Here is a 21,084-nt window from a genome sequence, read left to right on the forward strand (position 1 = left end):
AAGGGGGGGGGGGGGGGGTATTCCCTACCCTCCTTGATTGCATGATAACATGCTGTGAACACTGTACAATTAATCAACATCATTGGTAACGTATTAGATTGGCTGAGTTGAGAATGACTGCATAAAAAAAAGAAGAAAGCTAGGAGCCATGAGAATGTTCCCCTAAGAATTTCCTACAGTCATACATCTATCATCCACAAATTAAAAAATCTCATTTATTGCTCTCACTGACATCAGCCATCATTTTCTAATTCAGACTACAGTTTCTCATTATAACAAGCAATCTGACTTATTTCATCCCTATCAAATTATACCTGTCCATTTTTACAAAAACATCATTTTGGGTGAGGTAATGATCAAATTTGCTTTGTTATATCATAAATTTAAGAGGCATTAAGTAACCTTAGACTAATAAGGTCAACCTGAACTATGTAATTGTGGGGTGTCAACCTGAACTATGACTGGGTTCCCATGCCTAGATCGATCCATTTGGATCAGTCTAACTCCCTGAGGAGTCTCACTAAATTGCTATCAACTTAACTAGTTTAGTGTCTGCCATGCCTACCAAATCAGCTAGGGGGTAAGGACAATTATCCCCTAACAGCTTTACTAGGGAGATAGATCGATCCAAATATCTGTGGGAATGGGATGTCAACCTGGGCCCAGTTTCATCAACACTGGAAAACACTATCCTTTAGATAAAATTGATATTTTCCGGAAAGTTATTCTGAGGACAGCAGCCTATTTTAACCACTGGAAAGCATTATCAGAGACAAAAATAAATATCTAGTGTTTAGTAAACATAACTTTACTATTACCCACAGGATAACTGCCCAGAGGATAACAATTTTATGGATAGTGTTTTCCATAGGAAAGCAGGGGCGGATTTAGGCCGTCTTCTGGGTCTTCCGGAAGACGGTCAGATTTTCAAGTTTACATAGACGGATATTAAACTTTTTCTGTCGGAAGATGGTCAAAAATGAGGATGGATCAACAAAGATATTTTGGAAGACTGTCAGAAAATATCTCTGGATCCGCCCCTGGAAAGTGCTATCCAGTGTTGACGAAACTGGGCCCTGAACAATGTCATCTTGGGGTGTCAACCAGTTCAATGTCATCCTGGTCTGTCAACCTGTGCAATGTCATTCTAAGGTGTCTACAGGTGTTTTGACACTTCAGTACACATGTGATTTATTCAAGGTGCAGCACTGGTTCACTGTCTCCATACTCAAATGTACTTGTTTAACTTTTACTTTTTAACTGGTTGTCGTTGCCTAGTGTATTAATACAATATTGAAATAAATGCCTCCATTCTATGATAAACAGAAACTGTGAAAGAAATAAGGAAGACGTGCACCTTGCTTACAATTATAAGTTGACAAAAATATACTCATATTCCCCATTTCTAGTAGTTTAAACTGGGCGAAATGTCCCAACTTTCCTATTAAACAATTGAAAACAAATTGCGAATGAAGTGAGCAACGTTATCAGAGACCTACCTCACAAGAGTGAGATGTGAAAAAAAACCATACTTTTAAAAAGGTAGTTAACAAACCTCCCTACCTCCCAAAAGCTAATTATGAGATGCCTATGTACCCAAGGTTATCTTAATTAAGTGGATCAAGTACAGCACCAACTTCACCTGCTTGGTTCTCTGCTGGACATTGTCAAATAGCAATGTCCAGACAATTTAGATAAAGTCATAAGAGGAAAATCAGCTTAAGGTATCAACATGTCTGTATGGTTTGTTAACTCAAAACAACATGCACATGGCAGACATGTTTTTTTTTTCTTTTAAGGAGAGGTGTGTTAGGTATTAGTCTAACTATTCATTCACAGGTACAAACTAATAGCTTTCAGGAACAGAAATAGGGACAGAATCTCTATCAGAACCTTTGTGGATAGGTTTTGCAGGCCGCTCTATGCGCGACATCCTTGAGAGAGAGAAAATGTTGAATATGGGACTGGAAAGATATTTTTGTAGAACTTTTTGAACAACTTTGGCCTTATTTTTCTGGAAGGTGGCTTAACCCCCCCCCCCCCCCCCCCCAATCCCCTCCTCTACACTGTCGCACACACGAACACACACACACACACACACACATGAACAAAAAATATGAGTTAATTTCACATCTCATAAAAGGAAAATAAGACATACAAAAATAAAAACAGCTAGAAACTGATGTTCTTCAGTGTTTTCTCTGTGCCCAAGGTTGGTTCCTTGTTTAAATCCCCTGCAATGAGCCCTGCATGTGGCATCTGTAAAATATACACACCTATGTTCTTCAAGATGGAGAAAGAATACACTTGAGGATTTTATAAACAAACTCTGGTTGAGGGACCCACCAAAAAAAATGATAAGAACTTTTCCATTTGAACTCAAAGAAGCCAGAGCGGGTGTAATTTTGGTCAGAGATTCCCATCAACAAACACTGTTTAATCCATTTAAACACAGATTTTAATGTGTGTGTGTGTGTATTTGTGTGTGTGTGTGTGTTCTCATTCTAATTCCAGTGTTTTAGCAACAAAAAGGTAACAAAGTGCAATTCAAAGGAAATAAGTAAAGGGTCTAAAAAAACCTTATAAGGTGAAAGGACAAATGGCACATTAGTGCACTGACCACACCATTACGGCTTCGAAAAAAATTCTTGGCACATTCTAGCAATATTTCAGTCAATTTTTTATTAAAATGGAATTTCCGTCTTTTCCAGTGGGTTATTTATGAGCCAGTAGGAACCCTACACAGGAAGGAAAAGAAACAAATCCATTTAGTATATTATAATAGCTCCATGACCTCCACTGTAACAATCAGCCCCTGTAGATTTTCTCTGACACGTGTGTCTGAATTTGTAAGTTGAGTAACGACGAGACCTGTCCAAAAACAATAAAATCCTGCAGAGAATGCTGATATATAACTTTTGTCTAAATTTTCTACCATAAAATTTATCCACAGAGTATATCTTTCAGCAGACATTTGTTGGCATGCTATAAAACTGTAGGCTGTTGCTGGATCCCCATCCTCACAAATTAACAATTACAAAAAAAAAAAAAAAAAAAAAAAAAAAAAAAAAAAAAAAAAAAAACATGTCATCAGACAAAAAAGAATCCCAAATTTGTTTTCATTTTTACTAAAGGCAATTCAGATCTCTGGAACTTTAAGTCTCACCATCTGCCTCTTCTTTTTTGTAAACAAAACCCAAGGGGATAAAAATAAGCCCATAAATATTTGAATTTGTCTTTTAATCCAGCCAGAAATTTATTTTCATTGCATTTTTTGGAGGTTCTGCACACACATTTCAAGTAGACTTACAGGTCAAATATTTGACATTTTCTTAGCCTCTTTAATCCTGACCACTTCCCTTCATTCTTTTTTTTTCCTCAAATAAATCTCGATGAATCATTAATCAAAATTCATTGACCATTTTCACAAGAATTTCCCTTCGTATTTTAAAAAACACTCATTTATCAGAGTAATACATAAAATTTTGTGAAGCCTGTTCAAGTGAGGTATCAATTGTTCTTACGTCTGATAACAATCACTTTTGGGATAAACATCTTGCCACAACTTATTGTTGGAAAGTCTGCGGTTGATAATATCAAGCAATCCACGCAAACTACACACACACACATACACACACACACTGTGTTTATTGCCTCCAGTAAAAATTATCTTCACATTAACTTTATTCATCGTTGAAAACAAGGCACAGACCAAACCAACTCCTCTGGATTGCAGCACAAACAAAATACCCATCAGTTCTTCTAACAGGATCAAATGTGCATCAAATAGCTCACAAATCGAAGCAGGTTTACACATAGTCATTTGGATCTCATTGCGCACCAATAGCGCACATCTGTGTAGACATCAGAAAATGGAACTGCAGTAATAAAATATACATGGAGATCGCGAGCCTGGTTTGCAAACATACCACATGATAATTGTGTAAACACAATGTTTTCAAAGTGCTCAAGGTTCAAGTCACTCAGTGTAAATGCGATTTAATAGAAGTGAAATCTTCTTAATCTGCACGGTCAATCCCACACAAATCTCCCTGTCCCCGACGAAAGGCGAGGTCAATACCAACTTGACCCCTCAGTTGACAATGCTTTAGCTCTAAGTGTTTGCCTCAATGTTGTCCTTAAAGTCCATTGTTGTGGCATCCATTTTCCTTAAAAACTCACAGGGCTTGGTCTTGCAGGTGTGCTGTACCCTGTACCCCACATACCATTGAAAAAATTTATCACCTATCGTGACACTCAAAGTTTAACCACAAGTTTCTTTAAAAGCACTATGTACATAACACAACTTATGAAATTATTTGTTGGATATCACAGCTGTTCTCATGTTTTCCACCATTTTCAATCAATTTGTCTAAATTAATAATGATCTGTAATGAATTTTCAATCAATTTGATAAACTCAATAGTGATCAGCGAAGAATCTGACACCTTGTAAAATGTTGAGTAAGAGTACGTATAAGAGTTCCCCAAGGAGGCGTGAAAGTTTAGATTGTGATCAGTGAAAGTTTAAACTGTGAACGCATTGCTTAACATGGGATCTCAGGTTTTATAAGGTTGATATACATAGGTAACAGGTGAAGAAGTGCAGCCTATCATATTTCACCCATTTACAGCAATAACAACATGGGCCCAAACCACCATCAAGCAAAATCCACAGCAATGATTCAAAAATGCCTAATTTTTACTTAAAGAATCCTTTCCTTCCCAAATTTGCCATTGTTGTGACAAAAATGAAGTCGGTTGTGATGAATGTTAATCTCAGCAAAAAGTAAGTCTAGAGTAAAATTAATTCCAATTTGCAGATTCAACGGTACATCAAGGGCCTGTGAGTGTCAGACCAAATCAGATCAAATTACTCCCAGTTCCAACCCAGCGGGTCCATTCTCCCAATGTTTTCCCTTCTGGTCATTCGGTCATTGAGTTGACCAGCGTCCAGCAGCAGGTAACTGCTCTCCCATTGTGTCTGTAATGGCCTCAGTATTTCCGTGGAAGTAATGTGGTCAGTCGGAAATGCCACGGCCATTAACTCCATAGCCCCAGTGATAACAGGACCCCTTTTTTGGCTGACCACTAGTTGTCCATTGAGTGACCGCTGGCCAGTGCTCTGGATGATTTGTTTGATATAGGTTAGTCATGTATGGGGCCTGAAATAACAATCAACCTGTGGGGACAATATGGGATATTTTGTACCCACGGGTGAAAAGTCACACCTGGTGACACAAGAGGGAAAACTTGGTGACACACCGGGGAACACTTAAAGCTTGTTCAGAATTAATTCCATTTTAAGGTTAAACCTTTGATGGTCTCAAATTAAAGCTAAGAACTGTCTTACAGATCTCAGGAGAAGAACAGATCCCAAAGCCTTCCGTTCCCACACAACACACACATCTAAAATCATTTGTCCCCCATCACAACTTAAATTGTTTCAGAGATAAGTGGTGAACTTAAAGCCTGCTCAGAACTTGACTAACTTCAAGGAAAATAGCCTTCAAGGTGTCAAAAGGCAAAATATCCAATGGGGAAACAACTGTAATCAATCAATCCATCAATCTGAAGCAAAAATATGGAAAAATTTTAAAGAAGAAATTTCAACAGCCAAGCAAGGAATATAAAAAGAAACCATTGGGAAAAGAATTTTAAACAAATGTTAAGTTATTTTTACAAATATGCATAAAGATCTAAATAGTTCTTTGTCTATAAAATAAAGCTTTGAAAGACAAATGAAACAACCCACACACAGACACTCATACACACTCACACACACACATATTACATTACACACACAAGTCCATAGCCTAGGGCCTAATAGCTCAGGGCAAAAGCTAGTGACCCCTGGTCATTCATACTGACCCCAAGGCACGCCTCACCAACCCCTTACACAATACATCACACTGGACGCTGCTTAACTTATTGCTTTCAACTAATTCCATACAACTGTTCCATACCGAATTCATGAAGGCTGTGGCTATGTCCCAAGGCCACTAATGGCTTTTTGTATATGTGTGAATGGCAGATACTGCAGACGTTTTCACATTGATATCAAAGTAAATTAACTCATTCTTTTGATAGACAAAATTTGGCAACTTTAACAATAACAACTGTTACTGCTTGGAAAATCATATGTACAATTTCACTTTACTTTTAAAAAAAGATTAAAAAAAAACCTTGCTGCAATTAGCAGAAATTTGTGAAAGTGTACTCAATTAACTGACAGGATGAATGGCGAATTGATGACAGCCATTTGCTGTGTTAAGTACCCTGAAGTCATGAACTCAAGCAGTGGCATTTGTACACTGTTGATGCCCGAGGTGAGAAACCCCAGTTTGTGTCACCGAGTTTACAACTTCATTTGCACATTTAATGTTAATGTGCACAGAAATAGGCATCCCTGATAGAAATATATGTTGAACTTTTCTTCATTTTGTATGCAATATCTGTGCACAGAAAGGTGTGGTGGATGAAAATCCCTTTTAACTTGCCAGAAGGGGTGCAATTAAGGCCAGGAGTAACAGTTGTGTAGTATTTGCCCAAGGCTATGGCAGACAGTTAAACGATCAGGGATACTGTTAAAGACTTTGCATGCCATCAGCAAACACCCAAACACAGTATAATGCCACCAGATAAGATGCTTAGGAAGCACAGATATACAGACATGTAAAGAAGATTCAGAAAAGACTCTACTTAAACCTATACTGGGATGATTTGCAGTCCATCATTTCTTTTTTTTTACCACTTGTGCATTTTACTGCATTTTAAGCAAATTATTGTCGAACAAGAAAAAAAAGCAATTAGAGTAACATGCTGTTTTGAGATGGTAGATCCATTTTAAAATTCATTTAAATTAAAAATTTGTGAGAACATTACTTTTATTATAAACGAATGTTAGTCAGAGGAGAGTAATTTTAACTGGAGTTCAAAAATAATGAAAATACCAAATGCAGTTATGTAAGAATTAACCTGAAAATCCCCTTCATTCAAACCTCATGCAAAAGTTGTGTTATAAGCAGTCAACAGTTGGAAAATATTGTAATACTATACTTCAAGTTATTTAATCCAACCAAAACTTGTGTAAGAAGCAGGGGGCCTATAATTTGTGTAAGGCTACAATGAGGGCAATCATGACACGCACTGCAGTAAAGTTGACAAGCTGCAATGAGATTACAACATCAATTTGCACTAACTTGCTTTTCAAAACTTGCTTTTCACAGATATCAATTTTTACCTTCAAGCTTTTACTTAGCAAGCAGCCATTCTGGAGTTTGGAATACCAAGTGATGAATAAGTTTAGCTTAAAACAATGAAAAACAATTGAATTCTCATTGGAGATCATTTCTGTTCATTGATCCATCATCAGTCTTGTACTGAACAGTGATAACTGAGTGGAAAGTAGTATTTAACCCAAAACATGATAAAAGGGAGAGTGGGGGGGGGACACAGAGGTTTCTTTTATATTTTTAGGTTTCAGTGCTATACCCAGGAGAACAAGTAATTTCTTTTAGCCTTGTGCCCCCCCCCCCTCCTCAACCTCTTCTCAGAAATCCTGAACCAGTGGGTGCCACACTGCCAATTATCTCAACAAAATTGCCTTATGGTAACGTAATTTTCATCGAATTGATTTTGTTTTAGCATTTGGCAAAATGTAACATTGCAGAAAGGCCTTCTGGCCAAACTCTTGCTAAATTCTTCAACAGAAATTAGTACCAATTGGTAGTTTCTCCCAGCTTTTAATGTAAGAGACAAGTGAAAAGGTGGGAGAAACAGGATTGACTAATATCTGGAGGCCATTTTGTTAATTTCCAGTTAAACTAAATGGACTACACATTTTAAACATATGTGTGTGAATCTGCATGGGAAAGAGTGGTTCAGAAGAAAGTGGAAAAAAACTCGCTGATAAAAACCATTTTAAATGTTTTTTCTTCACTACAACAAAACTCACAGTACAGGAGAAAGACCAATAACAGATATCTTTGATACCAATCTTGAAAATTGCCACCAACTGATTTACAGCTAGACAACTTTTTTCTTTCCAATTTAAAATTTTCTTGCAGATTTTTTCAAAATTGTGGAAGGGCATATAGGCTGATAAGTTTGAAAGCTATGCTGCAAAGCTGATGTTGATCCTCGAAAAAAAAATAATCTTTCACAAAAATCAGGTTCTCCTTTCATCTCCAGAAACAGTATTGGTAATAATGCAGGAAGGAAACCACAACACTGGCATGAAGTCTGGAAGCCTTCTTTTTCTTTTTTTTTCCATGTTGCCATGCAGAGACAAAAAAAGTTTGTCAGTACTGAATAACCTGCCATTTAAATTGCACTCAATGAACCTTCTTTCCTTCTCCAAAAACCCTTGAGTTGCAAAAATAAGCAATTATGTTTATACTTTATTGGTTTTCCGGTCAAACATTTTCAGGTGCTCAAAAATGTCTCAATGTGAACCTTTGTCTTTTCTTCTTTGGCTTTGAGAGCAAGTGATTTAACAATTATTTTCATTGTCCATTCATTTTTCTGTTCACCACTTCTTTTTTCATGTTTGAATGACTTCCTTTAGGCTACATTTCACCTATTAAAAATATAATCTCCAACAGAAGTCAATCTTTTTTTAAACAAGAGAGATGAACAACGTGTCAAACTTCAATTAATTTCTCTATTTAAGAAGACAGATATGAAAGTTCATTTTGGTGTGAAAATACTGTCGAGTCATTCCACAGAATCCTTCAATTCATCATTTTATTGGACACTATTTATACATTGGGTCACCAATCGTGCTTATAACCCAAAACAGGCATGACTGGTCCATATATTGCTGAAACCATCAGCTTTCAAATCTAACAAAATCTGTCCTGTGAATTAAGCCTTTTTGGTTTGATGAGGGCAAACGTGGGCAAGGAACCACTCTGGAACATATTTGTTCATGTGTCTGCCAGCTGACGAGCACTGTATCAATGAAGCAACAGTTGCCTTGGAGAACTGTGGGATTACCTTGTTAATCCACAGACGTCCCCGCCCTCCCGTGGACAAGATCAACTGCACACGCTGGTTACAGAAACACCGTCTGGCAATGGTATCACAGAGCTGTGTATCTTCTCTCTACTGCCTGTATCTCTCCGCTTGCACACCTCCTCCATATGTATTTCATAGTCTCATAGGAAATACACTGCTTTCTCTGGGGGTCTAGAGAAATGTGGCTTTTTTTTTTCAATGCAGGCTGGCATGTTTCTTTTTAACTCTCTTAAGACGAACTGACTCTTCAATAATGCAGTTGTTGTGTTCACATTTTGAACACATGTATGTTTTTGATTGAAGGAAGGGGGATCTTGGTAATTCTACCTCTCTAATATACAAAACACATGCATACACATACACATACACATACAAATACATATGCAAATGCACACACACACACACACAATGCAAATATGCACAATCTCCCTCTCTTTCTCACATTTTTCAATGAAGAAACAATAATCTATACTTTCCATACCCTTATTTAATTTCAAGTCTACGTTCTGTGTAGAAGACAAAGTAATAGTTGAAGTGGACAAAGTGGTTTTTAAAGAAGCATACAGTGTTTCAGAATCTGCCAAAAGATCTATAAAACTTGTAAGTCTACATGTGGTAGCAGTTTTCCAGCAAGGTCATACAAAGTTTTTCAAGTGTTCACAATCAACCAGACAAGCCAAAAAAAAAAAAAAAAAAAAAAAAAAAAAAACAGTAAGGCAGTTTTCATATCTGAAGAGACATTCAAATACTAGGTATTTTATACAAATATCATTATTCATTTTTAAAAAGTGAATGCCTCTTGTATGCTATTATTGTAAGACTTAAATACCCCCGTGGAGTAGAATTTGATAAGCAGTCCTAATAAGGAAATCAATGGCCAAAGTGGCACTAATGAACAGACAATTCTTTAAGACAGATGAAACAGCAAAACCAACAGCTAAATGATCAATTATGGTGGGTGGAATGCACCATGATGAGGAGGCCCTAATTGAAGCTTCGGACTCCAAATTAGACTTTCTATCTGATTTCCAGTCTGAAGTGAGTTTTCAAATCGATTCAGGGTGTGTGAATTACAAGGAGTATGGAACACGCATTAAAAGCTGAGAGTGTCTCTAGAGATATATCAGAATCATGGCTTATAATTTTTTTCCATGCAATTATTACATCAGCATAAATACAAGTGCAATAGACGTACATCCAAATTTGATTTGTACCATTTTTCTGAGACGTTTGCAATAATTGATTCTTGTGACAAATTTAAATCAATTTCTATTTCATTTATTTCTTCGAAAGCATTCAATTATTTGCTGACTGTTGGACTGTCATGATTATAGATTCTTTCAACACTTTTTATTGATTATTCACAATTTAGTACAATGATTTAATTTAATTAAGTAATAGTATGTAACAGACCAACATTACCCATACTAGTGATATAGGGTAACCCTTATTGACCAACAGTACAGGATAACTATTTGTTTAACAGTACAGGGCAACACTTATTAAAAAGAGCAAGTTTTAACACCAAAACACAAGAAGCAAATCTATCCTTCTCGTGGATTGATTTGGGATCATTAAACACCTGTCAAGGCCGATTTACATACAGGTAACTCACTGCATTCCCCAGAAATTTCACACCTCATAAAAATATCCCCCACTTCCTCTGACTTAATTGAACTGTTACTCAAGACCAGGAAAAGAAAGGGGAATGCCCAAGATGTGCACAAGTGAGAATCCAGGTAAATTACCCCATCCTTTGATGCAGAAACACAAACACTTATCCTCCTCTTATCTTGCTGTTACTAAAACCTGGATATGAGAGTAATTTTGGCCCCTAAGTCAAGTGTATACTAGTAGAAGGTCATTATTTTTAAATCACTGTTCAAACACTGCAACAGAAAATAAGGTGAATAATTTTTTTTTTTTTTCTCTGTAAAAAAAGCACCTCTCTTATCCAAACACACACACACAAATAATAAGTTTGTGTTAATGATAAACACACTCATGCAATTTTGTGTTCTTTCTGATTTGTTTTTATATGAAGTCAAAAGCCCAAAGGGATGTACAAATCATGTTACATATTTCACTTCTCTGGGCTTAGGTGTAGTGCTTTAAGAAATGTCTTAATTCTCTTTTTTTTTTTTTTTTTTTTTTTTTGTTTTTTGTTTGGGGGGGATTTTACAATGAAAATTGGTTCAAAAACAGTGGTTTGATAAAAAACCATCTGTTAAAACTCAACATACCAGACTAGAAAACACGGATTATACAGGTTTGTTTCCTTTTGGCAGAAAAAACTAATACTGTAGATGAATCAAGCAATGAAATCAACACAAGATGTTCCTTACCTTTGATAATGCATAGGTTTACAACTATCAATTTATTTACCATGTGCTTTTTTATAAGCACTGGTGGTCTAAGTATTCTGAATTTTTTTTGCATTTACTTTTGATTGATAGAAACTACAAAATAATGGGCAATTCAAAATAGGTAGTGCAATTGCAGGGCACGGGTATATCAGAGTACTGACCATGGCCAAACTGAATATATATTACAACCAGTTTCTTGTACTTTTCAAGCATGAAGGTCCACACATTGACCAGTAATATGGGTAATTTAGAGGTCTTCATGAAATATAATTCTAGAGTCCATGTATCAAATTACTGTCAAAGGGAATCAGAATTGTGTTCACGATTTTCAAAAATAAAGGCATGTATCGTTTAGAAATAAGATATTAAAAAACAAGGATCGTGTTGGGTTTTAACCATAACTCCGTAAAAAGTTCCTTCAAGGTGGCCGAACAGGAGAAATTTAGTTACAGGGGTCTGGGGATAGCTTTATGATCATCAGATTTTCAGGAAAAAAAAAAAAAAAAAAAAAAAAAAACAATCAAATCATTGCCTTGGTTCCAAGGTTTAATTGCTAGGCCCCTGCAGTGACGGTGCTGGTGGAGGCAGGGAGACCATGAGGTAATAATTCAAAGTCGGCCATATTTAGTCCCCTGACCTGTACGTCCGCAGATCAACTTGTTCTGAATGTCCTCTTATGCCAAATTTTCATGAACCAAGTTGTTTTAAGCAACCACTCCATACAAAGTATATATATATATATATAATATATCTTACCTCCGTTCATACCCCACACACCAGTTGTTCATGTAGCCGCAATTTGGCTTCCACACCTTGACCATGCGCGGGTACGCGCGTATGCACGGCTGCTGTATCGGAACTGTTTCCACGTCTTGGTACGAACACACATTTGGCCTGAAATGAGTTGATTTGAATGATCAGATATATTCGAAGATTTTATTGTACAAAAAGGATGTATCACAGAAACACTCAGATATATGGCATTAATGGTTATAAATACAATTATAAAGAGAGAAACCATATAAATATGAAAAATATTTATATAAAATAAATAAAATATTGAAATATTCTGTTATGAAAGAATGTATATCAGGCACTAAATATAGGGATTCAATTCCATATATTTTGTTATTTTGTTATAACAAAAGATGTATAACAAAACATTAAAATCAAAGAAAGCATGCTGCAGGTATTTTCATAAAAGCTGTGTACGCAAACACATACAAACAAACACACACACACACACACACACACACACCACTTCAAATTCCTCACCACAAACATATAACACTGACCCAAAGATTAAGATGCACTCGACAAGCCAAGTCACTTTCACAGGAAAGGAAATGTTTTATCACTGACAAAATAAAAAAGCAGGAAGAGCATCCACCCTGTATGAGAGAGAAGGCACAGGGATGGAGGAAGTGACCAGCAACCAACCCTAATATATTACAAACTGGACAGTTTACCACTGCAAATCTTGACCAGTTCAGTGATTTATTTACAGTACCTTACACAGTCTCCATTTATTTGAACAACCAAAAACCCTGTACTGAAGTAACCTAGACTTTATGTGATATGGTGTTGAGTGGACATTTTAAGTTCATAACAGGACACTGAAGTCTCATTTGCATGTGAGTAATAATATCTCTGACCAAGTAACTTCAATACAGTAAGACAATCTCATCAAAATACACTTACTAGTACACGTCATACATACTAGATTCTTCTTGAAATTTTTTAGAAATGTCAAAATCCCTCATTGTTCCTGAAGCTAAAAAAGGCTGAAGTGTCACTATTCATTATGGAATTCAACTAGATTTTTATAAAAGAAGTGCATCTTAAACACAGCTACCCCCCTCCCCCCGGCACTCCCCCTGCAACCACGGATCCTAAAATCTAGACCTGTCTCTAACTTGTCACAATACATTCCAACACAGACATAATGGCTAAAAATCACAGTAGTTACCCATTATGACTTCTGTCAACAATAGAATTACCCATAAAATGGCATCTTATTTATCTCCATTTTGATCAACATAGCTGTTACAGTACTGTATCTACCAACTACTCAGCTGTCATCCTGCTGCCGTCATATCAAGATGGAATTAAATGGGATTTCTTTATGATTTTGGAGATCAGCTTTAAGATAGAAGTGTCCTTTAAGTGCTGTTCATCTGTAGACAGAAGTGCCTGTCGTTACCGGTATTGTGTTCATAAGAGGAGACCTGGTATTATCTATTTGAAGGAAAATCTGTCAAGATTGTCATTGGCAGGTTGCATTCACACCAAGCCTATCTTAGACCAGGTAGTTAAATTGACATCTTCAGACAATATGGTTATACAAGATCCTTCCCCCCCCCCCAGCTCCTTAATGGACATCCAATTATATATCCAATGCTAAGTAATATGGCTATCCAGTGACATCATCAAGACTATTACCAGTTGTTGGCACATTTGACTTGTTGGTATTCATTAGAGAGTGGCAGAGGTCAGGCAACCTGTTTCAGTCCTTCAAATTACACTTCTAAATTATTTTTTTCTTAAGAAAGATGGTGGCTCCTCACAAGCATATTCTTATCATTATTATCATAATAACCATTATCATTATTATTATCACAATCATTTTTATTATTATTACTAATACTAGTACTTGACCTGTATTTGTTAACTTTGGAGAATAAAAACACAATTTGTCAAATCAGATTCACTTTGATGAATGAATCAAAATGTAACTGTGAAAATATATTACTCCCTCAATCTAATTTCATACCAAAATCACACTACATAGCATAGTAGTACAAATATTTCAGGTATTCAATAAATAGGAAGCCAGAAACTGGGTCCATAACTTTGTCACAAATAGGTCAGTCCCTCTCCAGGGCAGTCGGTCCTTGGTATGATGTCCAATACATGATGACCCTCATCAGAAAAGAACTGGTCAACCCATTCAGCTGGGAAATGGGGTCATTTGGTAACTTTGATGGTCAGACTGAGACCTCAGTTTAAAAAGGCACAGTGGTTTTTCTGCTGTGCAACATGCATAAAACCATATGGGTTCTTCCAAATTAAAATTCTACAAGGCCCAAAGGGCAAAAAACTGACAAGCCTTTCATCTGGGAGCTATATGGTGAATTTGGTCTCTGCATGGCTGATCATCTTTCAGTTAATGCGGTAAATTCATGTAAAATATGGCGATAATCACCAATTCTGGTTTGACGACTATCGAAATAAAAAAAAAGAGAAATCTCATTCTAATGCATGGGACTCACCGACATATTCTTCAATACACTATAAGGCTTCGTTCACTGGTAAGTCTATTTTCTAAAAATCTATTTTCTATGTGAACGAAGCCTAAGAATGAATAATAAATAACATGCATTGTCAACTTTTTATTAAGCTAATTATCAATATTTGAGTTTAAAATGCTGGATGACTAGCATTAAGGACTTAACTTTGAAATGTATGTCAGTGTTCAGTCATCAGATCAATGTAGTCAAATATATAAGTACTGGGACATAAATGATAACTGTTTTAATGCCTATGAAAAAATAACATGGGGTAGCAAGATGCTGCAGAAAACTGAACCTATATGGGAGCTATTTTGAAATTTCTTACATGAAAGACTGGATAATTAATTGTCTTTAGTGTATTACAAGAGAGATAGAATGGGGGGGGGGGGGGGGGGGCGGAATCCAGGCACAAAATCAGGCAGTCTGAGTCAAATCACGTCGTGTCAACTAATTCTGTTATAAAACTGTCATTAAATAAATTCAGCACCTGTAGACATCAAAATTTTAATCCCACTTGGCATCTAGATTTTGACATATGCCTCATCCCTGTCTGACCCATTAAAAAAAGACAGCATCATTGACATTATCTTTTTGTCAGCCAAAGTGTAAGAAAATCATGTAGGTCTAGGACTTGGTTCCCATCCCTAAATTGATCTACCAGGATCAGTCCATTTCCATGGGGTTTCTCACTAAATTGTTTTAAGCGAAGTGGCCTAAATATCTGCGATGCCTACTAAAGCTGCTAAACAATAGTTAATTACCCCCTATCAGCTCCAGTAGGTGTGACAGACATCTAAGTCTCTAAATTTAATTGAAATTAAGCGAGAATCCCCTTGGAGGTAGTTCGATCCAAAATTAGTACGATAGGGTCTGGGAACGGTCTCTAGAATGCACTTCTGTGACTTGTGAAAACTTCTTACAGTGTACACTAGCACACTCCGCCCCAGACTTCAATTAATACTAGACAACGCTCCTCCAGATAAGGAAGGATTAACTCGGTAAAATTGGTTATCACAAAAATGTGTTTTTCATATCTGAATACACCTCAATCTTTTTGATGTGTAGATTATCACCACATGCCTATCAGAATTACGACCTCCATTGAATAGGTGGGATTATTAGCGAGTGTGAAAAAACTCTTAAGCAAGTTGTATGCACTTTACAACAGGAGTACGAGGAGACTAGGGGCTTTCTTTACTGAGGATCTAAATCAAAAGTTGGTCTTAACTTAGAGATGACACTTTTAGTATATTTTGACCCAAGATAAATCAGTAGCAGTCCAATTAAATGAAATATTGCACCTGTTTTATATAATGAAATAAATAGAGGATCTTTAAGGTCCAAAGTTAATTTGCTTCAATGGCTTAGTAACTGTCTATGGGTTTTTCCTGTACTGGAGTAGTCTACATTCTAAAACAGTCTAAAATTTAGATGTTAATTGTAAGTTTCATAGGGCACAAGGTCAGCCTGAATAACAAACAAGTTAATTACAATAACCCAAATTTGATTCCATTAATCCACGATGTGCACACAAATACAAGAAAACTTCTGAAAGACAACTTCTTTTGCCTTGAAAAGCACAGGGTTTGAATATGACTTCCAAAGTTTTCTCAATGAAAAGTGTCAGATATTTAATTCTTTTTCATTAGGAACACAAGATCAACCTATCCAGACCCAGATAATATCTAATTCCAACATTTTCTGACCTGAACGGCACTGTCGCCTGTCAGAGGAGGTGTGACATACTTCTGATACCCGTCATTATGTGAATCTCTAGAAAGAGTGATTAGGAGAACCTAACACCCCTCATTATAAGGTGTGATAATATAAGACTGTAATGTTGCCTTTACCCCTGTGTTTTCCTCTCCATCAATCTTGAGTTAATGCACCACATTTCTGCAGTTTATCACCAAAATTTCCACAAAAAGATATTGTTCCATTTATGATAAAATACTTCCGAAAATTTATTGCTTGGTTGGGGGTCTGTGGCTTCATGGCTCTATTTTGGCTTCATGACTCTATTTTATCTTCACACAGAGATTTGTTTTCAAATTTTCTTTCCAAAAAGAAATAACTTTGATTCCAATTGTATTATTTCATGGTGAATCACTCCACCCTCCCCTCACACACACTCACACACACACACACACACACACACACACACACACACACACACACGCACATGCACATTCATATTCAAGCTCTCTCACACACCATATTTCCCAAAATTGCTATTCAGAGCAATGTCTCACAGGGGAAGATCCAGGATTATTTGAGGGGGGGGGGGAGGGTCCAGTTTCTTTTTAAGAATGACAGGCCTTGGATGCAAAGCCAACCCTTGCCCCCTTGGTGTGGGCTTGGTGTTTTGGGGCCAAACAGTGCCATTTTGTGCAGTTTAGAACTATGATTCAGTTTTCAGAATTCTAATATCAAGAGAGGATTATTGATATGATATTTTCCTGACACCAAAAGGGGGGTCAGGACCCCCCCCACACCCGGACCCCTACTTCAGCCACTGCCTCATAGACCACACATGTAATGCAAATAGTCAGTTAAACACTAGTATTTCCTCAGCAATGGCTTGTTTGATAACACCTCTCTATTTGTGCCACTTGGGTACGCAAACACCACTAACACACCGTGTCAACATGCCTAAAGAAAAGCCGCTATTTCTACCCAATGACATATCACATTAGACACTAAAACCAGAAAGTATTTCCTATTTCCTCTTTTTACAAGTCTTTATATTGTTCTCCCCAACTTGTGCTGGTAGTTCATTCCATTACATATTTACAAGACAAATTATAAGTTGATTGCATTATACAGGAGTTCACAGCATGGGGTAAAGTAATCAAATTTAAACTGACATCTTGAATATGAAGTTACTATCTGACTAAAATAAGAAGCCCTCTTTATTGTGAAGCAGGCTCGACACCTATGCAGTATACTGCTACTGTAACTGATTCGAAGTAGACTAAATTTTTAGTCTTAAACTGAAGACAACTTAGAATTCATTAGTCCCAAGTGCAAGGCAGATGCTATACAGAGTCAACATAACTTGTGAGCTGCATGAAAGAAGAAGAAGAAACTACCCCCCCCCCTCCACCCATTCACACAACCCTGGGGTTCTGAGATCATTGGAAACTCTGCTCTATTCCCAGCATGCCTCATCCATCCCTTCCCAGAGCACATTCAAAACAGTGGACTAACAGATCTGTGGATCAAATATGGTGAGTCACTAAAAAGCTTGCCACTTAATTCCTGATTAGACATTGAATAGATTCCCCACGGGAATTACCCAACAAGCATCCAAGTGGGTCAGCCATACTTGATCTGCAGATCTGTTAGTCTTCATTCACATGGAAAGTCTATTTTCTAAATTCTATTTTCTATTCGCGGTATGTTTAGTGATCACGATCTGTGCCCTGAATGTCCCGCGGCGTAATTACTGGCAGCGCGAGCCAGTTACTTATAGTAACTTATAGTCACTGGCTCGCGCTGCCAGTAATTACGCCGCGGGATATTCAGGGCACAGACAGTGATCATAAGATACCGCGAATAGAAAATAGAATTTAGAAAATAGACTTTCCATGTGAACGAAGCCTTAGTCTGCTGTTCTGAATGTGCCCTCTGCCATCCCCTTCCAGGCTACTAAAAGGAGACAGTTTCCATTAATCTGTGAAACTCAGGGTAACACAGCCTTCTAACTGAAACCAGAGCATGACCAGCGCGTTTCTCGGCTGTTATCAAGGTGTTGTTCACACTCTGTCGCAGGCCCTCATTTTTGCGGAAAACCAGATCCAATTGTTGAGAGGCATCAAGTTTTGAATCAAACAGTGCCTCCACGGCCATAACTCAACCACTAATGGGCATTGCTATACAGATGCAAATAACAAACGACAAACAATTATTTCTTGAAAAGTTAAGATCCCATTTTGCACAGTACACATTGCTGTTATGTTCGGCTTCCTTTGAAAGCGGGATAGGGACAGCAAATACAATGTCCATTAAATTGCAGATTGACACAGTGGGTCAAAGATAATGAGTAAAATTTCTACCTGTAAATAAATACAAAATCAGGAGATTGTAGGTAAAAAAATTACAAAATTCATTCATTTTTAATCATCATCTGTAGTAACTATTTGGTAATTTCTCCCTTTTTAGTCACCGAAAGAACTTATTATAAACTTTTTCACAGTCTGTTAGGGTTGATAGCATTCCAGAAGGATTTTTTTTAATCAAAAGAAAAATCCATGAAAAATCACCACCCCATCAGAGCAGTGACACAAATATTTACATTTCACTCGGACTACTGCAACCCTATAGCTTTATTTACTGAGGCTATTGTTTGTTTGTTTGTTTATCTATCTATTTTCACACAGTGCCTGTAATTCACCCATGTAGTGAAGCCTTGCTCCTATTACAAACTGAAATATTTCAGCAGAAATTTTCTGGATCTGAATCATTTTTCTAAAATCAGCTTGTGATTGCGTAACAGCATTCCTGGTTCCGTGTCCATTGGTCTTAATAAGAACTAACCTAATTCGGTCTAAATGGTGTCAAAAGCATTAGTAAATTGTAATCAGACTGATATACTCAGAAAGACTCCATGGGCATCATATCAAAACCATATTTGTTAGTGTTAATAATTGGTTTTCACTTAATTATTACTAAATGAGATCCCTCAGGGAGACCGATTTAAATTCGCTTTGAATGAACACAAGTGAACAAGACTAATACCAATCATGGAAGGGAAGCTATCTTGGTCCAATTCAGTATCCAACATCAGTTTCCAAAATCAACTGTTCAGTTTTGTACTCCCAGAGAAATTTAATATATCTTTACTTTTCACCCATTGAGTCAGTTTAAACAGACTTCACTATACACTGTATTATGTACTTGCAAGAAATCTAATTTATCTCAAATTTTCCTGGGCAGAATCAGTTTCCACATTGGACTGGAGATCTCTGGCTTTAGCAATCGAAATCTAATTAAAGTCTCCCTTAAACTTGTCAGTACTAATCAAGGCCACGGTAATCCACAGTTGACTGTTTTGGCCGATCTTAAAGCCCGAGATTGCAGAAACTGAAATAACAATCCACTACTTGCCAGTTAGAGGAACTGTCAAACTGGCGACACAGGAATCTCACTCCACTATTTCTACAGGGCCCCTTCAACATATAATGCACTTTCTGACTACACTGCTTTCCATGTGTACTTTTACTGAAAACTCCTACGCAATGTCAGTTTTATTTCTTCTTAAAATAACTCATTTTTTAATCCCTTCATTTTAGCATTTGTGTACTTATCCATGTCCAACCTTATATAAGAATTTTAAAACATTTGATTTACACTATGCTGAAAGATCAGCTCAGAGACTGCAGTTCACATAAGAGCATATAAATAATAGAGGTCATTATGGAAAGAGCTGCTTAGGAAGACCTTCAGTTTTTTATTGGCTTCTTTTTATCTGTAGGACTATTACTGTAAACTATAATGATTCCCATTATGGAATAAACACTGCTGATGTTAACTCATAAAAACTGCTTCCTAATCTGACGTTTACATTTTGCAGCTTTTCTTTAAAATTCTTGTGTAGACTTTAAGAGGGGGGGAGGGGGAGGGGTAGAAATTGGCCTCCTGACTGGCACAGTGAAATTTAAACAGCTGGCAGCCTGCAGACGAGTGCATTTTATACGTATTTAATCCCCATCTACATTGAAGTGTTGGGGAAAACAGTGTAATGCATCCAGCCAATAATCCCCCACCCCGGGTTGTTTATGTTTATTGTAATCATTACACGGGAGCAAGGGGGACTGATTTTCACCTCAATATATCTGCCCTAGCGTTATACAGGTACAACAACATGGAGGAGTTATTGTAGAAACTAATACCATGCAACGTGAATACGAAGGAATGCCCAGGCAACAATGAGTCTATGTATGCGAAAAAACACCAACATTTTTAACTCGCTTCGGTATAATGGGTCCTGTTTGTACCCCCCTGTTTTGCCTTTCACAAGGGTACAATCTGGTTTACATTTTTCTTTCTTTTCGCACATGCCATGCTTGGAGTGTGTTGGGTTTGAGTTGCTTTTTACAAAAGAAATGAGAGCTAGTAGAGGCTGGGTGTGAAAAGCATCACATACTGTGCTAACATGCAACCAACACCACGGATGATTTTGGAGGAAATGTTAAACTGCTATTTTAGTCTTCAATCTGAGTTTTGAAAGAGGGTGGGGAAAAGTTATAAGTATTCAAAGATTGAATGAGAGGCTCGGAATAAGTTGTAATTGTTATATTTCAAGGGATTAAAGTTTTCAACTTTGATTCTAGCTTTGCTATGCCAATTTGACTTGGTGAAATCAATTAGACTAGCACAATGTAGCACATTGTAACGCGTCTA

General features: G+C 37.0%; 1 protein-coding gene across 2 annotated transcripts in view; it reads right to left on the bottom strand.

The window, feature by feature from the left end:
• The window catches only part of LOC106175953 (uncharacterized), a 104,188-nt gene that overhangs the window by 82,509 nt on the left and 595 nt on the right, over positions 1 to 21,084 (bottom strand). For both annotated transcript variants that reach the window (XM_086994941.1, XM_086994942.1), the window contains exon 2: positions 12,143 to 12,280. In XM_086994941.1, the coding sequence (XP_086851067.1) occupies positions 12,143 to 12,280 (138 nt within the window). The remainder of the gene's footprint in view (positions 1 to 12,142; positions 12,281 to 21,084) is intronic.

Source organism: Lingula anatina, chromosome 9 (assembly GCF_051362555.1).
Source record: "Lingula anatina isolate TDL-2025a chromosome 9, LinAna3.0, whole genome shotgun sequence".
Classification (NCBI taxonomy): Eukaryota; Metazoa; Brachiopoda; class Lingulata; order Lingulida; family Lingulidae; genus Lingula; species Lingula anatina.